At 41.5% G+C, this 26,814-nt stretch overlaps 2 protein-coding genes across 2 annotated transcripts in view; one reads left to right on the forward strand and one right to left on the reverse strand.

The window, feature by feature from the left end:
• PTCHD4 (patched domain containing 4) overlaps positions 1-2,047 on the forward strand; it is a 200,758-nt gene extending 198,711 nt beyond the window's left edge. The window contains 1 exon segment of the mRNA XM_077291536.1: positions 281-2,047. Within this exon segment, the coding sequence (XP_077147651.1) occupies positions 281-1,914 (1,634 nt within the window). The 3' untranslated portion in view covers positions 1,915-2,047.
• Positions 2,048-12,483: 10,436 nt separating this feature from the next.
• The window catches only part of OPN5 (opsin 5), a 91,678-nt gene continuing 77,347 nt past the window's right edge, over positions 12,484-26,814 (reverse strand). Inside the window, exons 6-7 of the mRNA XM_077291537.1 lie at positions 22,762-22,988; positions 12,484-13,927 (exon numbers count right to left, since the gene is read on the reverse strand). Of these exons, the coding sequence (XP_077147652.1) occupies positions 13,852-13,927; positions 22,762-22,988 (303 nt within the window). The 3' untranslated portion in view covers positions 12,484-13,851. The remainder of the gene's footprint in view (positions 13,928-22,761; positions 22,989-26,814) is intronic.

Genomic DNA, 26,814 nt, shown 5'->3' on the forward strand with positions numbered 1-26,814 from the left:
ACATTCTACACGACCACTCCATTCATAAAAGAAACTCATTTTCCCATCTCCCTAGCAATCAATTACAACTAATTCTATGGATAAGTCAGTAAAAATAAGTTGTGATTATGAAAAAAAAAATCACCTCATTGAACAAGTCAAGGACTTAAATGAATTATATGTCACCAATTTTGAAAGTCTCACTTTTTTCTCTAATAATATTTACTACTGATTGTCATTTATATTGCTGATTGACCCATGACAGGCTGTAATAACAGTTATGCAATTTTGTTTTCTTTAGGTCATGGGACTAAAGGGGTTTTTGAACTTCTTTCTGGCTGGAGAAGAACAAGAGAAACTTTGCCTTTTAAGGACAGAGTGGCCGATGCTTACTCCGATGTAATGGTCTCCTACACAATGACGAGCTCCCTCTACATCATCACATTCGGAATGGGAGCCAGTCCCTTTACAAATATAGAAGCCGTCAAGATATTTTGCCAAAACATGTGCATCACCATCGTTCTAAACTATTTCTACGTCTTCTCTTTCTACGGCTCGTGTCTAGTCTTTGCCGGTCAACTGGAGCAAAATCGTTACCACAGTATTTTTTGCTGCAAAATTCCTTCTGAGGAGTATTTAGATAGACAGCCAATATGGTTTCAGACTATGATGAGTGATGGGCATCAGCATTCAACCCACCATGAACCAGACCCTTACGAGAACCATTTCATTCAGCATTTCCTACGAGAACATTACAATGACTGGATCACAAATACATATGTGAAACCCTTTGTGGTCATAGTATACCTCATCTATGCATCATTTTCATTTATGGGCTGCCTCCAAATTACCGGTGGGTCGAATATTATAAATATTTTAGCAAGTGACTCTCCAAGTGTTTCTTACGCATTTATACAGCAAAAATATTTTAGCAACTATAGTCCCGTGATCGGATTCTATATTTATGAACCTCTTGAATATTGGAATTCAACAGTTCAGGAAGACTTGAAGACTTTAAGTTACGGATTCAATACGGAGTCTTGGATTGAACAATTTTACCAATTTTTAAAAGTTGGCAATATTTCGGCTTCAAACAAAACTGAATTTATCAATGTGCTCCAGAATGGTTTTCTGAGGAAAGCAGAGTTTCAGCACTTCAAGAATGACATCATCATATCCAGGTCAAGTGAAGAGTCCAACATTATCGCTTCTCGAATGTATCTGGTGGCCAGGACGAGTGAAAACACCCAACGAGAAGTGGTTGAGCTTCTCGAAAAGTTGAGACCGCTCTCCTTGATACAAAGCATTAAGTTCATTGTGTTCAATCCAACCTTTGTTTTCATGGATCACTATGGCTTGGCCGTTACTATGCCTGTTCTGATCTCCGGTTTTAGTGTCTTTCTGGTCTTGATTTTGACCTTCTTCTTGGTTATTCACCCCTTGGGGAACTTTTGGCTGATAATTACGGTCATTTCTATTGAGTTGGGTGTGTTGGGTCTAATGACGTTATGGAAAGTTGACATGGATTGTGTATCAATCCTGTGCCTTATGTACTCTTTGAATTTTGCCATAGATCACTGTTCCCCTCTGCTATACACATTCGTCTTAGCCACTGAGCACACAAGAACTCTATGCATACAAGATTCGCTCAAGGAGCATGGCACAGCTATTTTCCAGAATGTGATAACATTTGTCTTTGGGCTAGTAGCCCTGCTGTTTGTGCCTTCGAACTTGACCTCCACACTGTTTAAATGCTTGCTGCTGACTGGTAGTTGCACGCTACTACACTGTTTTGTTATTTTGCCTGTTTTTTTAACATTTTTCCCTCCTTCTAAGAAGCGTCACAAGAAAAAGAAAAGAGTCAAAAGGAAGGAGAGAGAGGAGATCGAATGCATAGAAATTCAGGAAAATGCAGACCATGTGACTTCTGTCTGAGCTATGGATGCTAAGTCTCATAGACTGGAACTTCACAGGGAAAGTAGGCCAAAATCAGCTGCTTGCTCCGTCCAAAGCTGCAAGTTATATTAAGAAAGGGGTAAATTTTATTTATTTATTTTTTTTTTTTTTGAAACATCAAGGTGCAAGATTTTTATATCTTTTTATAAAAGAAGAAAAAAAATCTACAGATCAATTTTCTATTACCTCATTCTCATAATGACTCTGTTTGGTGGAAATAGGAGCTGAGACAGAAATCCCTCTTGTTTGCAGTTGTTCCACTCCAGAGCAAAAAAAAGCAATTTATTAAATTTTATTTGTATGATCACATTATGTTAAGGCCATGATTATGTTCTTTTTCATCAGGGATTTTCACCTACATCCTCCCCGTCCTCTCACTATAACCTCTTAAGTTGACGTCAATGGTGGTCAAACTTGGTCTTCAAGAACCAGTTGTGCATATTCTTAGCCCTCTTCACAGACTACAGCTGTAGTCAAAAGAATATTGGGGACCACTTATCTATCTTACCGGGGATGTGAACTTTTTAGATATGGATGATCTACCCGTAGGATAGCTCTTCAATATCAGATTGGTGGAGGTCCAACACCTGATCAGCCGCTGGAAACTCTGATCAGTGGTGGCTTCCAATATTAATGGCCGCATTCCAGCTTCGTACACATCAGCTGCACGATTGATGGGGTTGCCAGGAGTTGGACGCCTGATATTGATGACTTGTTCTAAGCTTAGATCATCAATTTCCAAGTTTGTAAGTAGTTGATAACCAATTTATTACCATTTATTGTGCAGTTAAACTCAGTCCACTGTTCACAATTATTAGTTTTATTCATTCATGTCTACTGGATACAAAGGAAATAGTTATTCCTATCAGGTGAAGTAACATCAAAATAGTCCAAAAAATAGAAACCAAACATTAACATCGGTGTGGTGGGAAAATAAGATCTACAGAGGCTAGGATGAAAAAGCAGTGGTGGTGCTCAGTGAATAGAAATAGACATAGTAATAAGAGAAAATAAATTATGACCTGCACCAAGATGCATAAAAAAAACATTTCCTTTACTTCCAAAGTAAGTGCATATCGCGGGATAGAGTTTCATGTTGTCTGACTGGGTAACAGCCGTTTCGCTTTCACTTACGCTTCATCTGGCCCAATGAAGTCAGATGAAGCTTAAGTGAAGGAGAAACGGCTGTTACCCAGTCCCACACTAAGCAACTCTCTCCTGAGATATGTACTTATTTTAGAAATAAAGGAAAACTTTTTTTTTGCAGCTTAGTGAGTGCTGTAATTTATTTTCTTATTATAACACCAAAATGGAGCAGCTCTGTGCAGGAAGGACTGGAGGGGACTCAGTGCTAAAGCTGTGCTTGCAGCCCATTTATTGTTATGATCAGCACAGTTGGACTTAACTGATTATACAGTAATGGCATATCCTAGCGATATGCCTTCACTTTTTCTCTTGAGATGAAAACTGTAATGCAAAGTTCCAGTTATATTAGAACAGTCAAAATCTACTTCTAAAAAATGGATGCCCTTAATATAGAACCAAATTTAAAAAGTTGATTGAAAAACTGAAGTGCTCTGGAGGACCTGAGAAATGGATGCATTACATGGATATAGGCACATCATTAATGGGAACTGTAGCGGTGTAATGCCTATATTCTCCTGTGGGGGTGCTGTAGGGGAATTATACACTTGCTGTCAAATTCAGTGACATATCACAGCTGATTGCGGTATGACTGTGATTAGCTTATCATCAGGGGAACCTTTCATCATTTAAAAAAAAACTTTTGATATGTCAAGAGACAGTCAGTTAAGTACAGCTTTCCAGAAGATGGGCTCACTAGAAAATCTATGAGGTCATCTTCAGTCTCCAAGGGATGCAGCACTCATCTGAAGATGTCTGCCCATTCATTTTAGTGATCGCAGGGGTCTCGTCATCTGGATTCCCATTGATCAAAACTTTATACACTCGATTCAGATAGCCTTGGTGATGCTACTGACTAAGCTACCATGGCATCAGGTAGACAGTAAATGTGGCTCAGTGTTATGTAGTTACATAGTGTTGGTATATAAAAAAAGTCTAATTAAGTTTGGGATAGGAGTCTGTTATTTATTAGTAATCACTTTTCATATTTTGGATACCTTCTTATCAATGATAGTGTTTTTACCAAAATCTCAAGGTGGTCCCAAAATAATGTACATGTATATTTATTAATTTGGGCCAATATAACCCATTTTTGGAACATGTCGCTTCCACACTCCCTTTTCTCCAAAGATTCCCCTCCGGGCTCTATTTTCCCCCAGTTGCCATTAGAACCTTTCCAGTTCCAATTCTTTTTCAAGTGCTCCTAGTCGATGCAGTGAAGCTCAGCTGGTTCCTGCCAGAAAAGTGCTGCTATGGGACATGTCAAGAATGGAGCTTCTACTGTGAGGGACGATGTCATGGGGCCTCCTTCATCACAGTGCAGAGTTCATGCCAGGAAGCAGTGTTTCGCCGGTGAGCTGGTAACTGAGCGATGGCCCATATACAGGTGGCTGAAAGGAGAGATATTTGGCCGATGGGGCAGGATACAGTGGACTGAGAGGAGAGATGTACTGGAAAGATGTATTGCAAAATGGAGCTGTATACAGGGCAAGGGCTGAGAGGCGAGATATACCACAGAATGGGCTGCATACAGGAGGCTATGAGGAGAGATGTACTGCAAAATGGGGCTGTATACAGGAGACTGAGAGAAGAGACATACTACTAAATAGGCTGTATAAAGGGGGCTGAGAGGAGAGATGTACTGCAGAATAGGCTGTATAAAGGGGGCTGAGAGAAAAGGTGTACTAAAAAATGGGGCTGTATACAAGGCAAGGGCTGAGTGGAGACATATATTGCTGAATAGGCTGTATACAGGGGGCTGAGAGGAGCGATATACTAAAAAATGGGTCTGCATACAGGGCTATTGCAGAAAGGACAGATATACTATACATTGGACTGCATACAGGGGTCCATGAGGAGAGATGTACTGCAGAATAGGCAGTATACATGGTGCTGAGAGTAGAGAAGTACTGCAAAATAGGTTGTATACAAGTGCTGAGAGAAGAGATGAACTGCAGGATAGGCTATATACAAGGGGCTGGGAAGAGAAATATGCTGCAGGATGGGGCACTGCATAGAGAAGCTAAGATCAGTTGAGCTTTGTTTGTTATCTGCTTCCGAGAGTTCAGTGATGTGAAACAGCAAATGTTGCTCTATTGATTCATATGACAAAGGATTATCTTATGCCATATGCATCAACAGAAAAGCATTTGCCATTTTACAAAACTGACCTGTCAGAGGCAAGCAACAAATGCAGCTCTGCACTGCCATTGTGGAGGATCACAGGAGATTTGAGCTCTGCTAGAACCAGCTAATGATATAAAACCACACTGCAGTTATACTGATTTAGACGGCGGAAGATAAAATCAGTCAGCCAGTACTGTAGAGCAGAGGTGTCAAACTGCATTCTTTGAGGGCCGCCAACAGGTCATGTTTTCAGGATTTCCTTGTATTGCACAGGTGATAATTTAATCACCTGGACAGAATGACTCCAGCACCTTGTGGAATGCTAAGGAAATCCTGAAAACATGACCTGTTGGCGGCCCTCGAGGAATGCAGTTTGACACCTCTGCTGTAGAGGAACAGAGATTGTGCACAACTAAGGTGAATTCTATGCTTACATTATCTGAGAGAGATCAGACAAGTTAGGAGCACACATTAGAGGGAGAAGGGGTCTGCAGCACTGAGGAGAAGCAAGTGCTACCGGGAAATGTAGTGTAGCAGATAAGAATAGGATGCTATGTGAAACTGAGTGCATCGAAGGGCAGAGTGAAAGAAAGAAACTTTATGTTGTGCTTTAGTCAATATATTAAAAATAAGTATGCATTTACTCTTCTTTCATGATCATTTTACTTTTGATGGATCCCTCTAAAATTGGCATTGTAAACAGTGGATAGCCCCTTGAATTTACTGCAACACAACTTACTGGGACGTTCCAACCAACAGTGGTTTGCCCTGTTGTTGTGGTAGCAAGGTACCCAAGTAATTGCAAATATGTGAATCTGATCCCTAGTCATTGTCATTTCATTCTGAATTATTACAATCCACTTAATATTTAGGAAAAATACAAATATGTTTACCGTATTTAAGCCTCACAATTTAGCAAAAAAAACAAACCCTGAACTGCTGACTGTTAATTATTATTGAGCCTTTTCTTTACAGATAATCAGTTGGAGACAGCACTACAGGGATCATCAGCCTTTTCCTTTCCACTAAACAGACATTATCTCATTTTTAGCCATTAGTTTTCAAAAATAAATTCATAAAAATTCTGCTTAGTTGGAAATTAAGAAAAAAAAGTTCATTATGTGACGATCAGGGTAATTACCAGTTTAAAAAAAACAGTTCAGAAAATGGTGAACGGAGTGAATTCTATGCAATATTCAATATCGGAAACGGTTTGAAATTTCTTTTTTTATTTTCATGAACTTTTATTTTGGGGTCCTGTGTCCCCCCTGAAGCCTAACACAGCCATATTGTATTTAACCATGCTTCAGAATAACAGGAAAATTGGTGGAAAATGGATCCCAGTGAGGTGGATTGGTGGTCAATATGACATGGAAGCATACACAGTACAGGGGAAGGTCCGATGGCAAAATTAGGATTGGGTCTTTGGCCGTCCATACACAGAAAGCTTGGAAACTTCCCTCCTCTGATATGTACTATATACAGTGAGGAAAAAAGTATTTAGCCAGCCACCAATTGTGCAAGTTCTCCCACTTAAAAAAATGAGAGAGGCCTGTAATTGACATCATAGGTGACCACAACTATGAGAGTCAAAATGAGAAAACAAATCCAGAAAATCACCTTGTCTGATTTGGCAAGATTTATTTTTCTAATTATGGTGGAAAATAAGTATTTGGTCATTAACAAAAGTTCATCTCAATATTTTGTTATATATCCTTTGTTGGCAATGACAGAGGTCAAACGTTTTCTGTAAGTCTTCACAAGGCTGGCACACACTGTTGTTGGTATGTTGGCCCATTCCTCCATGCAGATCTCCTCTAGAGCAGTGATGTTTTGGGCCTGTCGCTGGGCAAAACGGACTTTCAACTCCCGCCAAAGGTTTTCCATGGGGTTGAGCTCTGGAGACTGGATAAGCCACTCTAGGACCTTCATATACTTCTTACGAAGCCACTCCTTCATTTTCCTGGCAGTGTGCTTGGGATCATTGTCATGCTGAAAGACCCATCCATGCTTCATCTTCAATGCCCTTGCTGATGGAAGGAGGTTTGCAATCAAAATCTCACAATACATGGCCCCATTCATTCTTTCATGTACACGGATCAGTTGTCCTGGTTCCTTTGCAGAGAAACATCCCCAAAGCATGATGTTGCCACCCCCATGCTTCACAGTAGGTATGGTGTTCTTTGGATACAACTCAGCATTCAGACGGGCACGCACATGTACTGGCTTAAGCAGGGAGACACATCTGGCACTGCAGGGTCTGAGTCCCTGGCGGCGTAGTGTGTTAGTAGCCATTTTTACAGTAGTCCCAGCTCTATGCAGGTCATTCACTAGGTCCCCCCATGTGGTTCTGGGATTTTTGCTCACTGTTCTTGAGATCATTTTGACCACACGGTGTGAGATCTTGCGTGGAGCCCCAGATTGTGGGAGATTATCAGTGGTCTTGTATGTCTTCCATTTTCTTATTATTGCTCCCACAGTTGATTTCATCACACCAAGCTGCTTGCCTATTGCAGATTCAGTCTTCCCAGCCTGGTGCAGGGCTACAATTTTGTTTCTGGTGTCCTTCGACCTCTCTGTGGTCATCACCATAGTGGAGTTTGGAGTGTGACTGTTTGAGGATGTGGACAGGTGTCTTTTATACTGATAGCAAGGTATAAAAGGTAATGAGTGGAGGACAGAGGAGCCTGTTAAAGAAGAAGCCAGAAATCTTGCATGTTTTTAGGCAACCAAATACTTATTTTCCACCATAATTTGCAAAATAAATCTTGCCAAATCAGACAAAGTGATTTTCTTGATTTTTTTTTTCTCAATTTTGACTGTGGTCTACCTAAATACTTTTTTCCCCCACTGTAAAAGTAGCACCCCTGTAGAAAATTTAGAATATCCCCCGAAAATGGCTAATCACCCACATCTGGTGTCTCCCTTTAAGATAAAAGCTTTAGATGTCTTTGAGCACCTGCAGTTTCTTGCTCTCCATTTCTGAGACTGAATGCTGTGAGAAGGGAGGAAGGAGATGAAGCTGCAAATTCTCATTTTTTCTTTGCGAGACTGTATGTTGTGAGAAGAAAGGAGGGGTGTTTATTACTATTTTATGAAGTTTCTAAGCGATCTAAATAGAGAAAAGTGGCATATCACTCATCTTCTAGTGTATTTCCCCTCTTCGTACCTGCAAGCTGTCTAAAAATTATCTTAAACTTCCTCAACCCCTAATCCATGCAGTAAAATACAACAAAACTTGCTGGGGAAGTTCCAGAGTGAGATAAAGTTGCAGTTTATTGTTCTTTCTTTGTTAGACCGCTTGCTGTGAACGGGAAAAAGTGGGATACTGCTACAGTTTATTTTTCTTTCTCTTTGAGACTGCATGAGAGGGTAGGAGGGAGATGCAGCTGCAGTTTCTTTTTCTTTCATTGTGAGACTGCTTGTTGTGAAAAGGAAGAGGTTTGATCCTACTGAAAATAATTTTTTTCTCTATTTGAGACTTCATGCTATTAGAGGGGAAGAGTGAGATGCAGCTGCAGTTTCTTGTTCTTTCCCTTTGAGACTGCATGATCGGGTTGGAGGGAGATGCAGCTGCAGGTTTTGTTATTTATGAGACTGTTTGATGTGATAGAGAAGATGTGGGATACAGCTGCAAATTCTTTTTCTCTCCCTTTGAGACTGCATTCTGAAAGAGGAAAGGATGGAAATGCATCTGCATTTTCTAGTTATTTCTTTGTGAGGTTGTTTGCTGGGAAAGGGGAGAAGTGGAATACTGCTGAAGTGTCTTGTCCTTTCTCTGTTAGACCGCTTGCTGTGAATGGGAAAAAGTGGGATACTGCTTTTTTCTCTTTGAGACTGCATGAGAAGGTAGGAGGGAGATGCAGCTGCAGTTATTTATTTCTGAGACTGCTTGCTGTGAAAGAGAAGTGGCATACTGCTGCAAATTATTTTTCTCTCTGTTTGAGACTGCATTCAGTGAGAGGGTAGGAGGGAGATGCAGCTGCAGCTTCTTGTTTTGTCTTTGAGACTGCTTGCTGTGAAAGGGGAGATACTGCTGCACCTTCTTGCCCTCTCTGTGGTAGACTGCATTCTGTGAGAGGGGAGAAGTGGGATACTGCTTCTTGGTGGTTCTTCATGAGACTAGTTGCTGTGAAAGGGGAGTAGTGGGATACTGCTGCAGCTTTTAGTTCTCGCTCTCTGTGAGACTGAATGTAGGGAGGTGGAAGAGGGGGATGCAACTGCAAATTCTAATGAAAGGAGACAGGGCTGCTGTTGCAGTTTCTTGCTCTCTGTGTGATGAATGCTGTGAGAGGGGAGGAGGAGCAGCTGCAAATTATCTGATCAGCTTAGGCTTATAGCACATCTAACATCACATCCAGCAGAGCCAATCCCTTCATCAGGACTTATTGCAAATTTTCACACTTTAGATTACGCATCTACAGAACTGGACATTCGGTGTATTTTTTGGGCAATATGTGGTCTCCAAAAGTTCTGGCAATATTAAATGGAGGAACTTTTTGCCAGTGATTGAAGGTGCTTTTGCTTCATGTAGTTACTTGATTTTCCTTCATTAGGAAGAACCAGCAACTTTTAGAAATTGACTCAGTGGATAACGGTGGCAGTTCTTAATTTTGAGGGTCTTGCATGATTATCCTGATCCATTAAGCGTCTAATCTATCTGGAAGTCTTGTGTGCACTCAAACCACAGCACAGGACATTGCGCCACCTCTGGAGAAGGTCGTAAACCATCACCACCACCACTGGAGAAGGTCGTAAACCATCACCACCACCACTGGAGAAGGTCGTAAACCATCACCACCACCACCACTGGAGAAGGTGGCCATGTTTGGAATGAGACGTTGAGTGAATCTTGTATTCTCCTGTCGATATCTAAATGTTTTTTCTATTTTTATAATAAGTGTTAACCCCTCGCAGTAATTATGCATGTATCTCTTAACGCACTTACGTACGTGTCAGTGCTCTCAGGGGGTTACGTTGCAGGAGACCTGGTTTTGTAATTTTATACAAAGACTATCCTTTATCAGAGCATGAACCTATATTTGGAGTCTAAGGATATATGTAATTATGCAATATCAGTGGCGGTGATGATAAGACGCTTCCGTCAGGCTGTATACACGATATATTTAATAGAGATCCACGCATCGGCTGCTGTTCTTCACTCCGGTCCAAGCTTTTGTGTTTCCAGAGAAGATAAATGTCACCACCATTCACGGGATTTGAGACACATCATAAGCTGAAACACACCAAAGAGAAGCCCCGATGCATAAACTGGTCATAATGGAGGCGGATAGATACAGGATGATACTGGCATTACTTACTATGCTCAACTGATTGTCAATCCTCATTTGTCATTTATTGGCCATGTCCTTGGAAGAGTCACACATTAAAATATCTTTTTTACCTTTGTTTCAATTCTTATGTTTGGAAAGCTCTATTATTGATGTATAGTGTATGTATTATATTGTTTTACCCAAGGACCCGTTCTGGATGGTGACACTGACAACAGGACTTTAGGTTCTCCCTGCGCGGCCATATGGTGCTGTCACGCCGTACTATGCTGCTCAGGTCTTCCCGCTAGAAACACATTCTCTAGAGAGAATTAATTTTCTACATGAACCATATCAATCCCGGAGAAACACCCTGAGTAAGCTAAGCATCTAAGCCGCGTAGACTTGTATGGGTGCCGTGTTTCAACTCCGTACAAGCCTGGAACTTGGTACAGAGTGTTAATACTGATGTGTGCGAGAGGCATAAAACATAAAAAAAATCTGAGTATTTCTATATCTACTATACTAAAAGAAAAAAAATCTGACCAGTCGATAATGCTAATCACACTCTAATCAGAGTGCGGGCACAGCGTGATCCAATTTTCTCAGACAAGGAGAAGATGGTAGTGATGAGCGAGCATACTCGTTGCTCCGGTTTTCCGGAGCACGCTCGGGTGATCCCCGAGTATTTGTTATTGCTCGGAGATTTAGTTTTCGTCACCTCAGCTGCATGATTTATGGCTGCTAGACAACTTGAATACATGTGGGGATTCCCTAACAACCAGGCAACCCCCACATGTACTCAGGCTGGCTAATAGCTGTAAATCATTTAGCTGCGTCAACAAAAACTAAATCTCCGAACACTAATAAATACTCAGAGACCACGCGAGCATGCTCGGGAAAACCGGAGCAACGAGTATATTCGCTCATCAATAGAAGATGGAGAAAAAATGTCTCCATCTTCTCCACTGTGTCAGTCCGTGAAAATGGGACTGCACTCAGATGTTACCCGAGAGCAATTGCCCACTGACTCATTGACTTGCGAGGCCGAATGTGATCTGAATATCAGATCAAACTTGAGCTTTTTGGGGATTTTTTCCTCGACCTTTCTTTTGTAAAAAAAAATGGTTGACGGCAACATTTTGAGACCCCTGCAGGAGGGGTTTTGTGGAACATACGACAATTTGATCACTTTTTATCCCTATTTTTATAGGGATGCGAGATGATTGTATAATTCTAATTTAAATTGTCTCTTCAGAGAGGAAGAGGAGTTGAACTCTAACGCTACCTATTGGAAGCAGCGATCCTACAAGTCAATATCGACCCTTTAACGAGCCTTGCAATATGAGGGTAAAAGCCAAATCAGAATCTCAATTTGAAGACATTGTGTTTCGGGGTGTTGCCTCTCATCAGTGCAAAGGATGAGAGGCTAATACTGGGTTCTGAGGAGTAGGTTTGCTACTTCCAATAGGTGGCACTAGAGATCAAGTCCTCTTCCTCTCTAAAGAGACAATTTGCATATTTAATTTCCCAGAGGAGCATTGAATTCATTTAAGTGTCCTTATACTGGCATGTCAGACCTGGCATGTCACTCTCTACAAGGAGAAATCTTACCGCTCAAATCTAATTCTAATGTAGGAATATTCCGATGACCGAAAAATGCCAATTCTGTCATATTTAAATATTTTTTTCTTCATGACGTTTACAGTAATTCATTTAATCGTTTTATAGATTGGACTTTTACTAATGCCCGTGCATTTACTCGCCACCCCATGTAGGACGTAATATTACATCCTATGTCAGGAAGGGGTTAATGCTCACAGTATGTGGCTAGCAAGGAGTCCACTGTGATAAAAGGAGTCCACTGTATTCATGAACTGTGGCTCCTCCCAACCTCCAGCTGCTAATTGCCAACATCTCCCTATGCGCAGTAATAGGAAGACACATTGGATAAAGGATCCCTTTAAGATTTAACAGTATTTTCATTCAATATACATTTACAAAAATCTACTTTTAATTATATGTTTTATTGACCACAAAGGGTTTTTAAATATAAATTATGAATAAATCTGAATATAAAGCCATATTATACATTGTATGGTTGGTGCTTTTTAGTACTGCATCATTTGACATCCAACGTGCTAATAGTTAAATATAGGAATATTCACTTTTAATACAACCAATAATTTATTTTATACAAATATATGCTCCATGTAACATACATAAGGGACCCGTGAGTTGTGACCAGGTTTCGCTATTCACTAAACTTAGTGCAACTTTTCTTTAATATAGAATTTTGTTTTTTGTCCAACCTCCCATAACTAAAAAAAACCATTGGGATGGATGCCCCATGCAACCAATCACATCTCAGCTTTCATACTCTATTTTTGGCAAGACAGTTGAAAGAGATAATCTGATTGGTTACTTAGAAAGAAAGCCACTACAATAGTCTTAATACATGATGTCTACTGTAAGTTCACCATCTAAAATCATGATGATCATCGACAAAGCGCAGACACATTGGAAAACAAAAGTTCTACAAAATACAAGGGACTCTTATTCGATCACAGCCAGTGATAAACTCAGTAATGGTGTTTAGGTCTTTAGGTGTATCCATGATCACAGCCAATGATGGACTCGCCAGTGATGGACTCAGCAATGGCGTTTAGATCTTCAGGTGACACCATGATCGCAGCCAATGATGGACTCACCAGTGATGGACTCAGTAATGGTGTTTAGTTCTTCAGTTGACACCATGATCACAGTCAATGATGGACTTGCCAGTGATGGACTCAGTAATGGCATTTAGGTCTTCAGGTGACACCATGATCACAGCCAATGATGGACTCACCAGTGATGGACTCAGTAATGGCATTTAGGTCTTCAGGTGACACCATAATCACAGCCAATGATGAATTCACCACTTATGGACTCAGTAATAGTGTTTAGGTCTTCAGGTGACACCATGATCACAGCCAATGATGGATTCACAAGTAATAGACTCAGTAATGGTGTTTAGGTCTTCAGTTGACACCATGATCACAATCAATGATGGACTCACCAGTGTTGGACTCAGTAATGTTGTTTAGGTCTTTAGGTGACACCATGATCACTGCCAATGAATGACTCACCAGTGATAGACTCAGTAATGGTGTTTAGGTCTTCAGGTGAAACCATGATTCCAACTTGATGACAACCAATAGTTTTAGATATCATGAAAAACCTAAAAGTCACCAAGTGATGGAAGTCAGGTCCAGTGTTGAGACTGAGGATACAATTTTGAGGAAAATATATATGTGTCGGACAGTAACCCCAAATCTAGTTGCTCCCAAGGTCAACCTCCACTTGCCAACGCCTGGACTTGGTCAGACACAGTTTAATCTTCATTGTGCTTTACTCCACTCGAATCTGTTGATGGAAGTGATTTTCTGTATGTGCTCACAGTATAGATCCTAGAAAACAAGCACATAAATGTTTGACTACTGTAATATAAGTAAATGATTTTGTTGCTCTCCAGCCAGAGTTGTAGTTGAGCCCAGATTTGTGAAGCAAAGGTTACTTAGGTTACTTTATATATAAAAAAAACAAACACATTTATCAATTTTTATTATCCTGCACAGTGAATGCTTTAAAAAACACAGTGCCAGAATTGCTGTTTTTAAATTCTCCTGTCTCATAAAAAAGCTAAATACTTCAAAATGGTAACAAAAAATACTACAGCTTGTTCTGCAAAAAACAATCCTTACACAGCTTCATAAACAAAAAAAATTAAAAGTAGCAGCCAAACAAATTTCTAAGATTTTAAGCAATTCCTTAGTTTATTATAAACTAAGTGGGAGGAAGCAAAAAAAGGTGACACCTTGATTCCCAAAAGAGTTGACAAATCTCCCAAGTGTTACCTGACCTGAGTCCAGACCCGGGATTTGCTTCTTCCTTCCCTTGCAGCTATCTTTTTCTGTGCTAGATTGCACTGAGTTACTATGATATGGCATGCAACTGTAATGTCATCATCCAAGGCCTTATAAGGCCAGCCCAGGTGGCTGCACGCCACCCATGTATTCAGGTAGTAGTGCATGGTGATATTATGTGCATTCCAGGAGCTTGTCCAGACTTCCCACTGGCTCTACTACAACCTGGTGACCGATTATTCAAGGTGCTTAATTCGCCTGCTGCAAGATTCCTGACTGCCTGCTCATCTCTGCTATTCAAACGTGCTTAACGTTTCTGCAACAAGGTATCTAACTCCCTACTCATCTGTTCTATTCCAAGGTGCTCAACTCTTCGGCCACAAGTTGCCTGACTGCCTACTCATTTCTAATATCCCAAGATGCTCAACTCTCCTGCAACAAGATGCCTGACTGTTTACTCATCTCTGAAATTCCAAAGTGCTAAACTCTCCTGCAGCAAGATGCCTGTCTGCCTACTCAACTCTGCTGTTCCTGTGTGAGCTTTTTGCACTCTTACAACAATGTGCCTGATTTCCTACTCAACTCTGCTCTTTCTGTGTGCTATCCACACTTCTGAATGAAAGGTTCTGTCTGCACATTTTGTTTTGCTGAATCTAGCATTTCCAGCTCTAATGAACCACCGCTGCTGCTGTTAATCCTGCATATTCAGCTCTACTGGTCCCTGCTGTTCCACATACTGTTTAGTTGTGCTACTCCACGGCACCTAAGCCTCAAGTACATGTTGCTCAAACTCAATTATGGCTTAGTGAATCCACCTCTCCAGGTGTCACGCTGTGACTGTATGTAAATAGGGAAACTGTCCCTACGGCTGGACCATAACTATCCATACTCCCAAAGGTACCTCTAAAGGTGAGGAGGTTTGGGCCAGCCTTACTGTTCTCCTGTTATACCCTAAGCTGTCCCCTCTCTCTTCCCCTGGAGGCATGGGTTAGAAATGCTAGTGCATAAACACATAAGTAAAACAGGGATAAGAAAAAGCAACTAACATACAAAACACTCACCAAAGGTAGAGAGGTACATAGGGGAGGGTAGGAAAGTACAAACCAAAAGGGAATAGGACAATGAGGAAAGCATACCCCCCAAAACCAGCATTCAACAATCTCCAGCAGCAACAACAATATCCAACTCAGCACAGCAACTCAAAGGATGGCAAGAATGGATTAAACTTACTGGTCATACAGAAAGAGACTATCACATGTGCCAATCACAATATGTTAAACATCATAACATTTACTTTAAGGCTACACATATCTCAGAGTGTGTTAGCCCTGGAGCAGTACATACAGTGGGTACAGAAAGTATTCAAACCCCTTTAAATGTTTCACTCTGTCTCATTGCAGCCATTTAGTAAATTCAAAAAAGTTAATTTGTTTTCTCATTAATGTACACTCTGCACCCCATCTTGACTGAAAAAACAGAAATGTAGTAATTTTTGCAAATTTATTAGAAAAAGAAAAACTGAAATATCACATTGTCATAAGTATTCAGACCCTTTGATCAGTATTGAGTAGAAGCACCTTTTGAGCTAGTACAGCCATAAGTCTTCTTGAGAATGATGCCACAAGTTTTTCACACCTGGATTTGGGGATCCTCTGCCATTCTTCCTTGCAGATCCTCTCCAGTTCCGTCAGGTTGGATGGTGAACGCTGGTGGACGCCATTTTCAGGTCTCTCCAGAGATGCTCAATTGGGTTTAGGTCAGGGCTCTGGCTGGGCCGGTCAAGAATGGTCACAGAGTTGTTCTGAAGCCACTCCTTTGTTATTTTTGCTGTGTGCTTAGGGTCATTGTCTTGTTGGAAGGTGAACCTTCAGCCACATCGGAGGTCCAGAGCACTCTGGAAGAGGATTTCATCCAGGATATCTCTGTACTTGGCCGCATTCATGTTTCTTTCAATGACAACCAGTGGTCCTGCCCCTGCAGCTGAAAAACACCCCCATAGCATGATGCTGACACCACCATGTGTAACGGGAGCCAGGGTGGTGGCCGTACCGAGGGATTGCTACTGCTTCCTCATCACACCCCGATGCTTCGCTACAGAAATATCATGTCCATTTTGTGGTGTGCTGTGTGTGTCAAATAGTTCACCCACCTGTGGGACAGAATCCTTCACAGCATACAGGGCTCCAATCTGTCGTAGACACACACAAATGTTATCAAAGTCCCAATTCATTTTCAATAAACCTTTACTCAATTCATGCATCTTCATAACAGACTTAATCCTATAATCTTCAAAAGACATAAAAACTTCTGCACTTTCCCTGGTCTTTTCCTTCAGCTTATCTTCTAACACCGTGGCTTCCAGATCCGCAGTCCCCTGGGAATTCCAGCTTTCTGATACTGGGTGCTACCCGTCCACTTTCCCCATCCTGGGCGAAAAATCAGGTTACCACTGCAATTCCTGTTCGGACCGTAAGTCCCGGACGTCACGGGAGGTAACCCACAGACTAGCCACGACCCTTCCAGACTGCCTCGCTTCCCACGTACTTCAAGATCTAACATCTCCAGACCTGCTTCCCTCAGTGCTTCTTCTGTCTCTTTCAACTGTAACTCACCACAGAACTACTACCACTGCTTCTAGAACAATTCCTCTCGCTCTGCTCTAGCTCCTCCCACTACCTGAAAATTACCTCAGAAAGGCACTCTCCCTGCCACTACACTGGCTCCGCCCCCTTTCTCAACTGTCACTACTCTGACTGAAACCAGTTCTCAACACAATCTAATCTCCTACTCTACAGTGCCCCCTTATCACTAACCCACAACTACACTGCCATAACCCTTACCAATGCTGACCTACCACTGCCACTGACTGTCCCTATTCCTGCCCCTAACACACAGATATCAGAACAGTGTCAGCCATTATCATATTAAACAGTGTCAGCTATCATAAACTACACAGGGCACACAGCAAACACAAGACATACCCAGTTTCATTAGGTAGGCACGCACAGGAAACCAGGGCTCAAACCAGCGGCCTGCACACCCCCTTACATACCTCCCTCCTAAAACCATGGTCGTCCCCGACCATACGGAACTGGTGTAATATACACATCACAATAAGTACAGTGTAATGGCATCTTATTAAAACATCAATAACTTCAACAATTATTATACATTACAACAAAAGAACTTTGCTCCAGTCCACCATGTTTGACCCGTTTCTGGTCAGGACTGGTACCGGTCCCACTTGGTTGGGATCCTGAAACAAACAGTTCAGTTCTTTTCTCACCAGCTCACCATCACGTGAGCACAATCCTTGCATAACCCGACACGACCCTCAGGTGGTCCAGACTCCAATATGGATCCATTTGACCCCGGTCTTCTCTTCCTGATACCCGGACAGGCAGACAGTTCTCCATAGGACTCTCCAGGTCCACTGACCAGTCCTAAACTGACTTGAATGTCCACACTCTTCTTCATGGCTCACATGGCCAAATTACTACAGGTCCAACCATTCAGGAGCATGCAGTCCATTATCTCCTGACCCGGCTCACTCATCAGGTCATCCTGCATATGTTTTCCCCCCTCCCTCCTATTTACAGACCACGGTCCCTTGAAAACATGTGTGCTGCTCAGTTTACCTCCTGCAAACAAAATTCAGGTTAAACAATGACATTTCACAGATTTTATCAGTCTCCAGAGCAGCTACACACAGTTCAGCAACAGTCCATAGGGCACCGTCTCTTCATAAGGTCTGTGTCCTGCAATCCAGCAGAAGGGGCACAACAGGCGAAACAAAACTTGGAGGGGGGAAAACAGTTCAAAACAATTCTTTAACTGCAGCCATTCTCACTGCACTGTCTTCTGGGCTCCTGCCCACGGGACGCAGAACAGTCCCTCACAGCATTACATGGCTCTTGCCCTCAGGAACACAGAACAGTCCCACTTTTTCACATCTGGTGCAACTAGCACAACTTTTTGATCCGAGGTGCAGTTACAGTCACTGTCCCCACTCCCCACTTATCATCAAAGGGGGTACCGAAGGAGCATCCACTAGCCTCTGCTTTACTTCCCCTCCAGTCCCGTACATCATCTAAAGGGCTCCATGCTCCAGCGGTCACCGGAGACTCCAGAACTGCTGCTGATGGATCATCCTCCCATTCTCCAGGAATCTGCTGCTGGGGATGAGGTTTCTTTTTCTTTCGCTGCGCCCACCACGGGCACCGCTAACAGGGGGATCTACCTTGGCCTCAGGCCACAGTCTCTGCCCAACAGATTTTCGTGCCATTTTCAGTGTAGAACGCCCATGATGGATGGAGCTATCTCCTGCTTCTGCACCATCATCCGCCATTTTAAAGTCTTTAACGGCCGCCGTCTTTGCCATTTCAGGGGTTTCTCCATTTTCCAAATGCAAGGCATCTGGATCCTGCCGACTACGCCACTTTGTAACGGGGACCAGGGTGGTAGCCATACCAAGGGATTGCTGCTTCCTCATCACACCCCGACGCTCCGCTACAGAAATATGTCCATTTTGTGGTGTGCTGTGTGTGTCAAGTAGTTCACCCACCTGTGAGTCAGAATCCTTCACAGCATACAGGGCTCCAATCTGTCGCAGACACACACAAATGTTATCAAAGTCCCGATTCATTTTCAATAAAACTTTACTCAATTCATGCATCTTCATAACAGACTTAATCCTACAATCTTCAAAAGACATAAGAACTTCTCCTCCTGCACTTTCCCTGGTATTTTCCTTCAGCTTATCTTCTAACACCGTGTCTTCCAGAGCCGCAGTCCCCTGGGAATTCCAGCTTTCTGATACTAGGTGCTACCCGTCCACTTTCCCCATCCTGGGCGAAAAATCAGGTTACCGCTGCAATCCCTGTTCGGACCGTAAGCCCCGGACGTCACGGGAGGTAACCCACAGAAAAGCCACCAACCCTTCCAGACTGCCTCGCTTCCCACGTGCTTGAAGATCTAACATCTCCAGACCTGCTTCCCTCAGTGCTTCTTCTGTCTCTTTCTTTTTCAATCTTTTTATTGAACATTTTAAACATTTGTAGAAGGGGAAGGAGAGAAAGGAAGGGGTAAAAAAATAAAAGGGAAAAGAAGGAAACATGAAGGACCTGCAAGACTTGGGAAGAATCACAGTGTTGTATACATAAAAACAGAACTTTATTAAGTTTGAGAGAACAATTCTATCCATCTGGACCATTGTCTAGAGTATTTTTCAAATTTATTATCAATCAGGGCCAATTTATGTTCATAAGAATTGTGAGTGTGGATTTTATCGACAATATACTGAAATAAAGGGATCTGGTCTCTTCCAGTGATAAACAATAGAATTTTTGGTAATAAGCAGGATATGAGTAATAATCGCCACCAAGGATGGTGAGATTGATTGGGTGTCCAAAGACAATAAAGCCAGTTGTGGAGATAATGTGATATCCGTGGAGTGAATTTTATTGATTAAGTTCGATATATTCGTCCATAGGGGTCTAATATAAGGGCAATGCCACAGAATATGATTCTTCTGTCTCTTTCAACTGTAACTCACCACATAACTACTACCACTCCTTCTAGAACAATTCCTCTCACTCTGCTCTAGCTCCTCCCACTACCTGAAAATTACCTCAGAAGGGCACTCTCCCTGCCACTACACTGGCTCCGCCCCCTTTCTCTACTATCACTACTCTGAATGAAACCAGTTCTCAACACAATCTAGTCTCCTACTCTACAGTGCCCCCTTAACACTAACCCACTTCGACACTGCCATAACCCTTACCAATGCTGACCTACCACTGCCACTGACTGTCCCTATTCCTGCCCCTAACACACAGATATCAGAACAGTGTCAGCCATTATCATATTAAACAGTGTCAACTATCATAAACTACACAGGGCACACAGCAAACACAAACCATACCCAGTTTCATTAGGTAGGCATGCACAGGAATGCAGGGCTCAAACCAGCGGCCTGCACACCCTCTTACACGTTTCACTGTTGGGATTGTATTGGGCAGGTGATGAGCAGTGCCTGGTTTTCTCCACACATACTGCTTACAATTATCACCAAAAAGGTCTATCTTCGTTTCATCAGACCAGAGAATCTTATTTCTCATAGTCTGGGAGTCCTTCATATGTTTTTTTAGCAAACTCTATGCGGGCTTTCATGTGTCTTGCACTGAGAGGAGGCTTCCGTTGGGCCACTCTGCCATAAAGGCCTGACTGGTGGAGGGCTGCAGTGATAGTTGACTTTGTGGAACTTTCTCCCATCTCCCTACTGCATCTCTGGAGCTCAGCCACAGTGATCTTGGGGTCCTGCTTTACCTCTCTCACCAAGACTCTTCTCCCACGATTGCTCCGTTTGGCTGGACTGCCAGGTCTAGGAAGACTTCTGGTGGTCCCAAACTTCTTTCATTTAAGGATTATGGAAGTCACTGTGCTCTTAGGAACCTTGAGTAGTCCACAAATTCTGTTGAACCTTGGCCAGATCTGTGCCTTGCCACAATTCTGTCTCTGAGCTCCTTGGCCAGTTCCTTTGACCTCATGATTCTCATTTGGTCTGACATGCACTGTGAGCTGTGAGGTCTTATATAGACAGGTGTGCGCCTTTCCAAATCAAGTCCTATCAGTTTAATTACACACAGCTGGACTCCAATGAAGGAGTAGAACCATCTCAAGGAGGATCACAAGGAAATGGACAGCATGTGACTTAAATATGAGTGTCTGAGCAAAGGGTCTGAATGCTTATGACCATGTCATATTTCAATTTTTCTTTTTTATTAAATTTGCAAAAATTTCTGGTTTTTTTCAGTCAAGATGGGGTGCAGTATGTACGTTAATGAGAAAAAAATGAACCTTTTTGAAATTAACAAATGGCTGCAATGAAACAAAGAGTGAACAATTTAAAGGGGTCTGAATACTTTCCGTACCCCCTGTATGAGGACATATTCAGATACATAGATAATATAAAGTTTAGCAATATACAGTATATTAGATGCATTGGGCAATACGCAGAGACAAGAATAACTTACTACAGTCCCATGTATTGCCTTAGAATCTAAGGCTTAGATGCAATGGTCAGTAGCTGCTGCGGTATCTAGGAAGTCTGACAAAGAGATGACTAGCACTCGCCTTGTCTGCCGTGTACTGAAGCCTAGTAGGCCAAATGCCAATTCTAAAATTGCTGTTTTTGCATTTGGTAACTACAACTCGTCGTAGAAAAAAAAAAACAAGCCATGACATATTCCAATATATACGGAAAAAATAAAACTTAAAACGGAATATTCTCTTTTTAATTTTGTGCAAAAGTAATAAAACATGGTAAAAACTTGCAGATTTTTCTGCAGCTTTTTTGCGCAGAAAATTTGCTGCAATTAATGGTTCAAGCTAAGTGGATGCGATGTAATGAAAACTTAGACTCGCTGTGCGGTTAAAGACGCGGTTCAACAGGGCGAGATATTTTGAGTGCGTTTTTTACATTTAGGCTTCTCTAGGGAGCCTGAAAAAACACATCACAAAGTTTTATTTTGAAGTGAGAAATCCTAGCATTTTCCTGTAGTAAAAAAAAGTGTTAAAATGCTTCAAATCTGCGCCAAAAGTACATTAAAAAAACTGCAGCAATCACAGTTCAAATTTTAGTGCGGACATCTGCAGAATAAAGACAGAGGGGGAAAAGCCAGAGTTTTTGCACATGGGAACATGGCGTAAACGTCAACTATACCGCACAGTGAATGCTGAGAGATAAAAACAAAAATTATTCCCAAATCGTGATTTTTTTTAAATTCATGGCAGCTGCCAAAAATGGAATAAAAAATGATCAACAACCCATGAAAATCCCAAACCAATAAAAAACTAACACTTGTCCCACAAAAACTTTTTTACTGCCAAGGAAAGTAAATTGCGAAATGGAACAAAGACTCTCATTAAGCCTGGGAATAAATGGCAAGTTTGACCGTAACATGAGTCGAGCCATATTGTGACAGAGATAAGCAAGTTGCAATGTTACCCCATTCATTTGTATTGTGCTGCGATGTAGCAGTGACACTTAGCAAAAAAATATATTTTTTTTTTGCCGCCAAAGTTGTCCGGTCGCCTGAGGCTAGGGCTAGATTCAGGCGACTTGTGAAGCGGAAGTTTTTTTCATTGTCAACGTTATGGCCATAATTCCCGACTCGACCACGGGTCTTCAGAACACAAAAAACAGCCTCATTGGCATTTATGAGGTTGTGAACTGGAGTCAGGAAACTCGGGCCAGCAATTGTGGCTGTTAGACTGTAAAATATGGTCATGTGAATCTTACCTCGGGATACGGTCACAGCAGGGGCCCCAGTTTCATAAAAGTTGTAAATAAAAAATGATTAAATCAAATACTGTACCTGGAATTGGATTTCTGCAGCGTTTTTCTGTTTCTACAGCACGGGAATTTGTAGTCAATGACTTGATAAATAATTGGATTGTACATAGCGGCTGATTTTGCCAGCAGAGTTGGTACCACTGAAAATTCAATTGGAACAGAATCCGGTTTCCCAAAAGCCGACCAGATCGACACAACGGCATACGGAATCCACGCAATCAGGAATCCTGCACAGATCAACATTGCCACCTGGTGGTGAAAATGGGAAACACAGCTGACAGTTACTAGAAAGCTGCACACTGAACATCGAAGAAATGTACAGGAGCATAACTGGAGCAGACACACCATTTATACACCATGGGCAGGCAATAGGGCTCATGCTACCATAAAAAAGCGATTTAAGTCAGTCCACACCTGTATTTTGAGCTCCAAATACAAAGCTAAACTAGAACGGATATACAGAAATGATTACAGGAAAATCATCATCAGAAAGTGATCTTTCATTTAAATCAGGTCTTTGTGTTACATTCATTTTTTTTTTTTAAATGCTATTTTATTACTTTTTTAATTAGCTATACACAGCAGATAACTTAGGATCTACCAATCACAATAGGTGATGTCATAGATCCCCCTCCTTTCACAAAGACTCCCTCACATGCTGATTAGATGCTTCAATACAAAATATAGGCTCATAGTTTCCTCACTGCTGCTAATCTGCATGTGCTATTTCCTAAGACTGAAAAAAGCCCCAGTGGCCAGTGTGAGAATTGCAAGACTTTTTTGTTTTGTTTTTTTTAGAGTTTATTTTAAATGTATTAATTTTTGATTAGATGAACGCAGTTTCAAGTTATCTAAGGGGACTATTAACCCCTTCACACCACAAGCCTGTCTTCATCTTTATGACCGGGCAAAATTTTACAATTCTGACGCGTGTCACTTTATGAGGTCATAACTATGGAGCAATTCAATGGATCCCGGTGATTCTGAGACTGTTTTTTTGTGACATATTCTACTTCATGTTAGTGGCAAAATTTCTGACTTACGATTATTTGAGAAAAAAACGGAAATTTGGTGAAAATTTTGAAAATGGAGCAATTTTCAAATTTTTATTTTTATGCCCTTAAATCACAGGGATATATGACACAAAATAGATAAAAATAATATTTCCCACATATCTACTTTACATCAGCACAATTTTTTGAAACATTTTTTTTTGTTAGGATATTATAAGGGTTGAAAGTTGACCTGCGATTTCTCATTTTTCCAACAAAATTTACAAAACCATGTTTTTAGCGATCACATCACATTTTAAGTGACTACGAGGGGCGTATACGACAGAAAATACCAAAAAGTTTTTTTTCACAAAATTTTTACTTTAGATGCAATTCTTTTATTTTCACAAAGGTAACAGGAAAAAGTGGACTCCAAAATTTGTTGCACAAATTCCCCTGAGTACGCCGATACCAGAGTGGTAAGGCCAGTGACTGAGGGCAGATATTAAAAGCCTAGAGAGGGTCCATGGTTATTGGCCCCCCCGTGGCTAAAAACATCTGACCCCAGCCACCCCAGAAAAGGCACATCTGGAAGATGCGCCTATTCTGGCACTTCGCCTCTCTCTTCCCACTCCCCTGTAGTGGTGGGATATGGGGTAATTAAGGGTTAATGTCACCTTGCTATTGTAAGGTGACATTAAGCCAGGTTAATAATGGAGAGGCGTCAATTATGACATCTATCCATTATTAATCCAATAGTACGAAATGGTTAAAAAAACACACACACATTATTACAAAGTACTTTAATGAAATAAAGACACATGTTGTTGTAATATTTTATACCTTCCGTCGTTCTGGTCACGTCCCACGAATCCATCTGAAGGGGTTAAAGCATTTTACACCCAGGAGCTCTGCTAAAGCAGCTGTGCTCATGGTTGTAAAATGACGGGGAATGAATAGAATGCAGGGGAATGTACTGTAGTTACCTTGAGTCGCGGTGATGCGCCCTCTGCTGGATGAACTCATATGAACTCGAGCCTGGGAAAAGGCACTGACATATATATATATATATATATATATATATATATATATATATATATATATATATACCTATTCTATGTGTAGTCATTTATTCTACCTATTCTATTCTGTCAGTGTGTTTTTACTGTACACCGCACTGAATTGCCGGCTTTTCTCTATAACACCGCTGCGTATTTCTCGCAAGTCACACTGCTGGTTCATGTGTAATCCGTATTTTTCTCGCCCCCATAGACTTTCATTGACGATTTTTGTGCGCAATACGGTGACAAACGCAGCATGCTGCGATTTTCTACGGCCGTACAAGACCGTATAATACGGATCAGTAAAATACGGCTGATAGGAGCTGGGACATAGAGAATCATTGTACCGTATTTTCTGCACCTCTCATACGTCCGTAAAACTCGCTAGTGTGATGCTGGCCTTAGCCATACGGAGAGACTCGGGAGGGACGGAGCACTATTTGCCTCCTAGAGCTCAGATTTTCCTAGAATAGTTTGTGGACTCCATATACAGAGGCCCTATGTGCTAGAAGAACAGAATTACCCCTCAAGTGACCCCATTTTGGAAATTATAACCCTTTGGGAATTTATCTACGGTTGTAGTGACTATTTTGACTCCATGGGTGTTTTCCAGAAACAAGCAGCAATGAATGTTGCAGAGTGAAAATTGCAAACTGCCGTTGTAGTCACCAATACGTTGTAGTCACCAGTATGTTATGCCCAGCTCATGCTTCTGGAGACATCCACCCATAAGTTAGGCGGGCTGTCATCACTACAGAAATGCCAAACATGTGGATGCTAAATGTTGCTTAGGTACACTGTGGCTCAGAAGGGAGGGGGGCATTTGGATTTGGGATCACAGAATTTGCTGAATTTCTTTTGGGGGTCATTTAATTTTTCCAGAGCCTTTGTACTAACAGTAACTTGGAAGCCCCTTCTATATCCACTGACAGATGACGGACCTGAGTGGAGGATTTTTTATTGGATTGATTTGAAGCTTTTGTTAGGAACATTTTACATAATATTTTAGATCACATTTACCCTGTGCTCTATGCTGAGCACTTATATCGGGGTTTCCATCTAAATCTCCGAGTGACATGATTCAGATGAAACCCCCGAGGGATCCATTCACTATGAGGCATAAAACTGTACTGACGACAACTTTATGCACACCTAAAAAGACGGACACCGCCAGATCACAGATCAGACGGCGTCCACAGTGCCTTCATCTACATCATTATAGGGAATCTTCCTCTGGAGGTTCTGTCTAAATCACGTATTTCAGAGATTTACATGTAAACCCCGGCGCAGGATAAATGTGCCTTACTGCAATCTTTGGGGGGCAGAACGAACAAATTAACAGCAGGTGAAGAATTAGTTTTATTTATTTTTTATGCCGTTCCTCGTGCAGTATATGTGAGTTTATTCTTCGGGTCGGTGTGATTACAGCAATACCAGATTATTATATTTTTTTATGTTTGGCAGCTATCACACACTAAGGGTATGTGCACACGTTGCGGATTCTCTGCGGATCCGCAGCGTTTTTTGCAGTTCAGAAACGCTGCAGATCCACAATTGATTTACAGTACAATGTAAATCAATGAGGAAAAAAAAAGCTGTGCACACTTTGCGGAAAATTTGCTGCGGAAACGCTGCGGTTTAAAAGAAGTAGCCTGTCACTTATTTTTTGCGGATCTGCAGCATTTTTGTACCCATTCCATTATAGAAATCCGCAGGAGTAAAAAACGCAGTAAATCCGCAATGTGTGCACATAGCCTAAAACAAGCTTTTGCATTGCCATATTTTGAGACCTATAATTTGCCATATTTCAGCCCACAAAGTCATGTGACTGCTTGTTTTTGGCAGGACAAGTTGATGTTTATATTGATACCATTTTCTGGTACATGACATTTTTTGATTGCTTTCAATTCCGATTTTTGGGATGCACAATGAAAAATTCAGGAATTGTTTTTTTTTTATGCCGTTCTGTGTGTTGTAAAATTCATAAGGCTGCTTTATTCTTCAGGTCAGTACGATTACAGT

This window comes from Ranitomeya variabilis, chromosome 2 (assembly GCF_051348905.1).
Source record: "Ranitomeya variabilis isolate aRanVar5 chromosome 2, aRanVar5.hap1, whole genome shotgun sequence".
NCBI lineage: Eukaryota > Metazoa > Chordata > Amphibia > Anura > Dendrobatidae > Ranitomeya > Ranitomeya variabilis.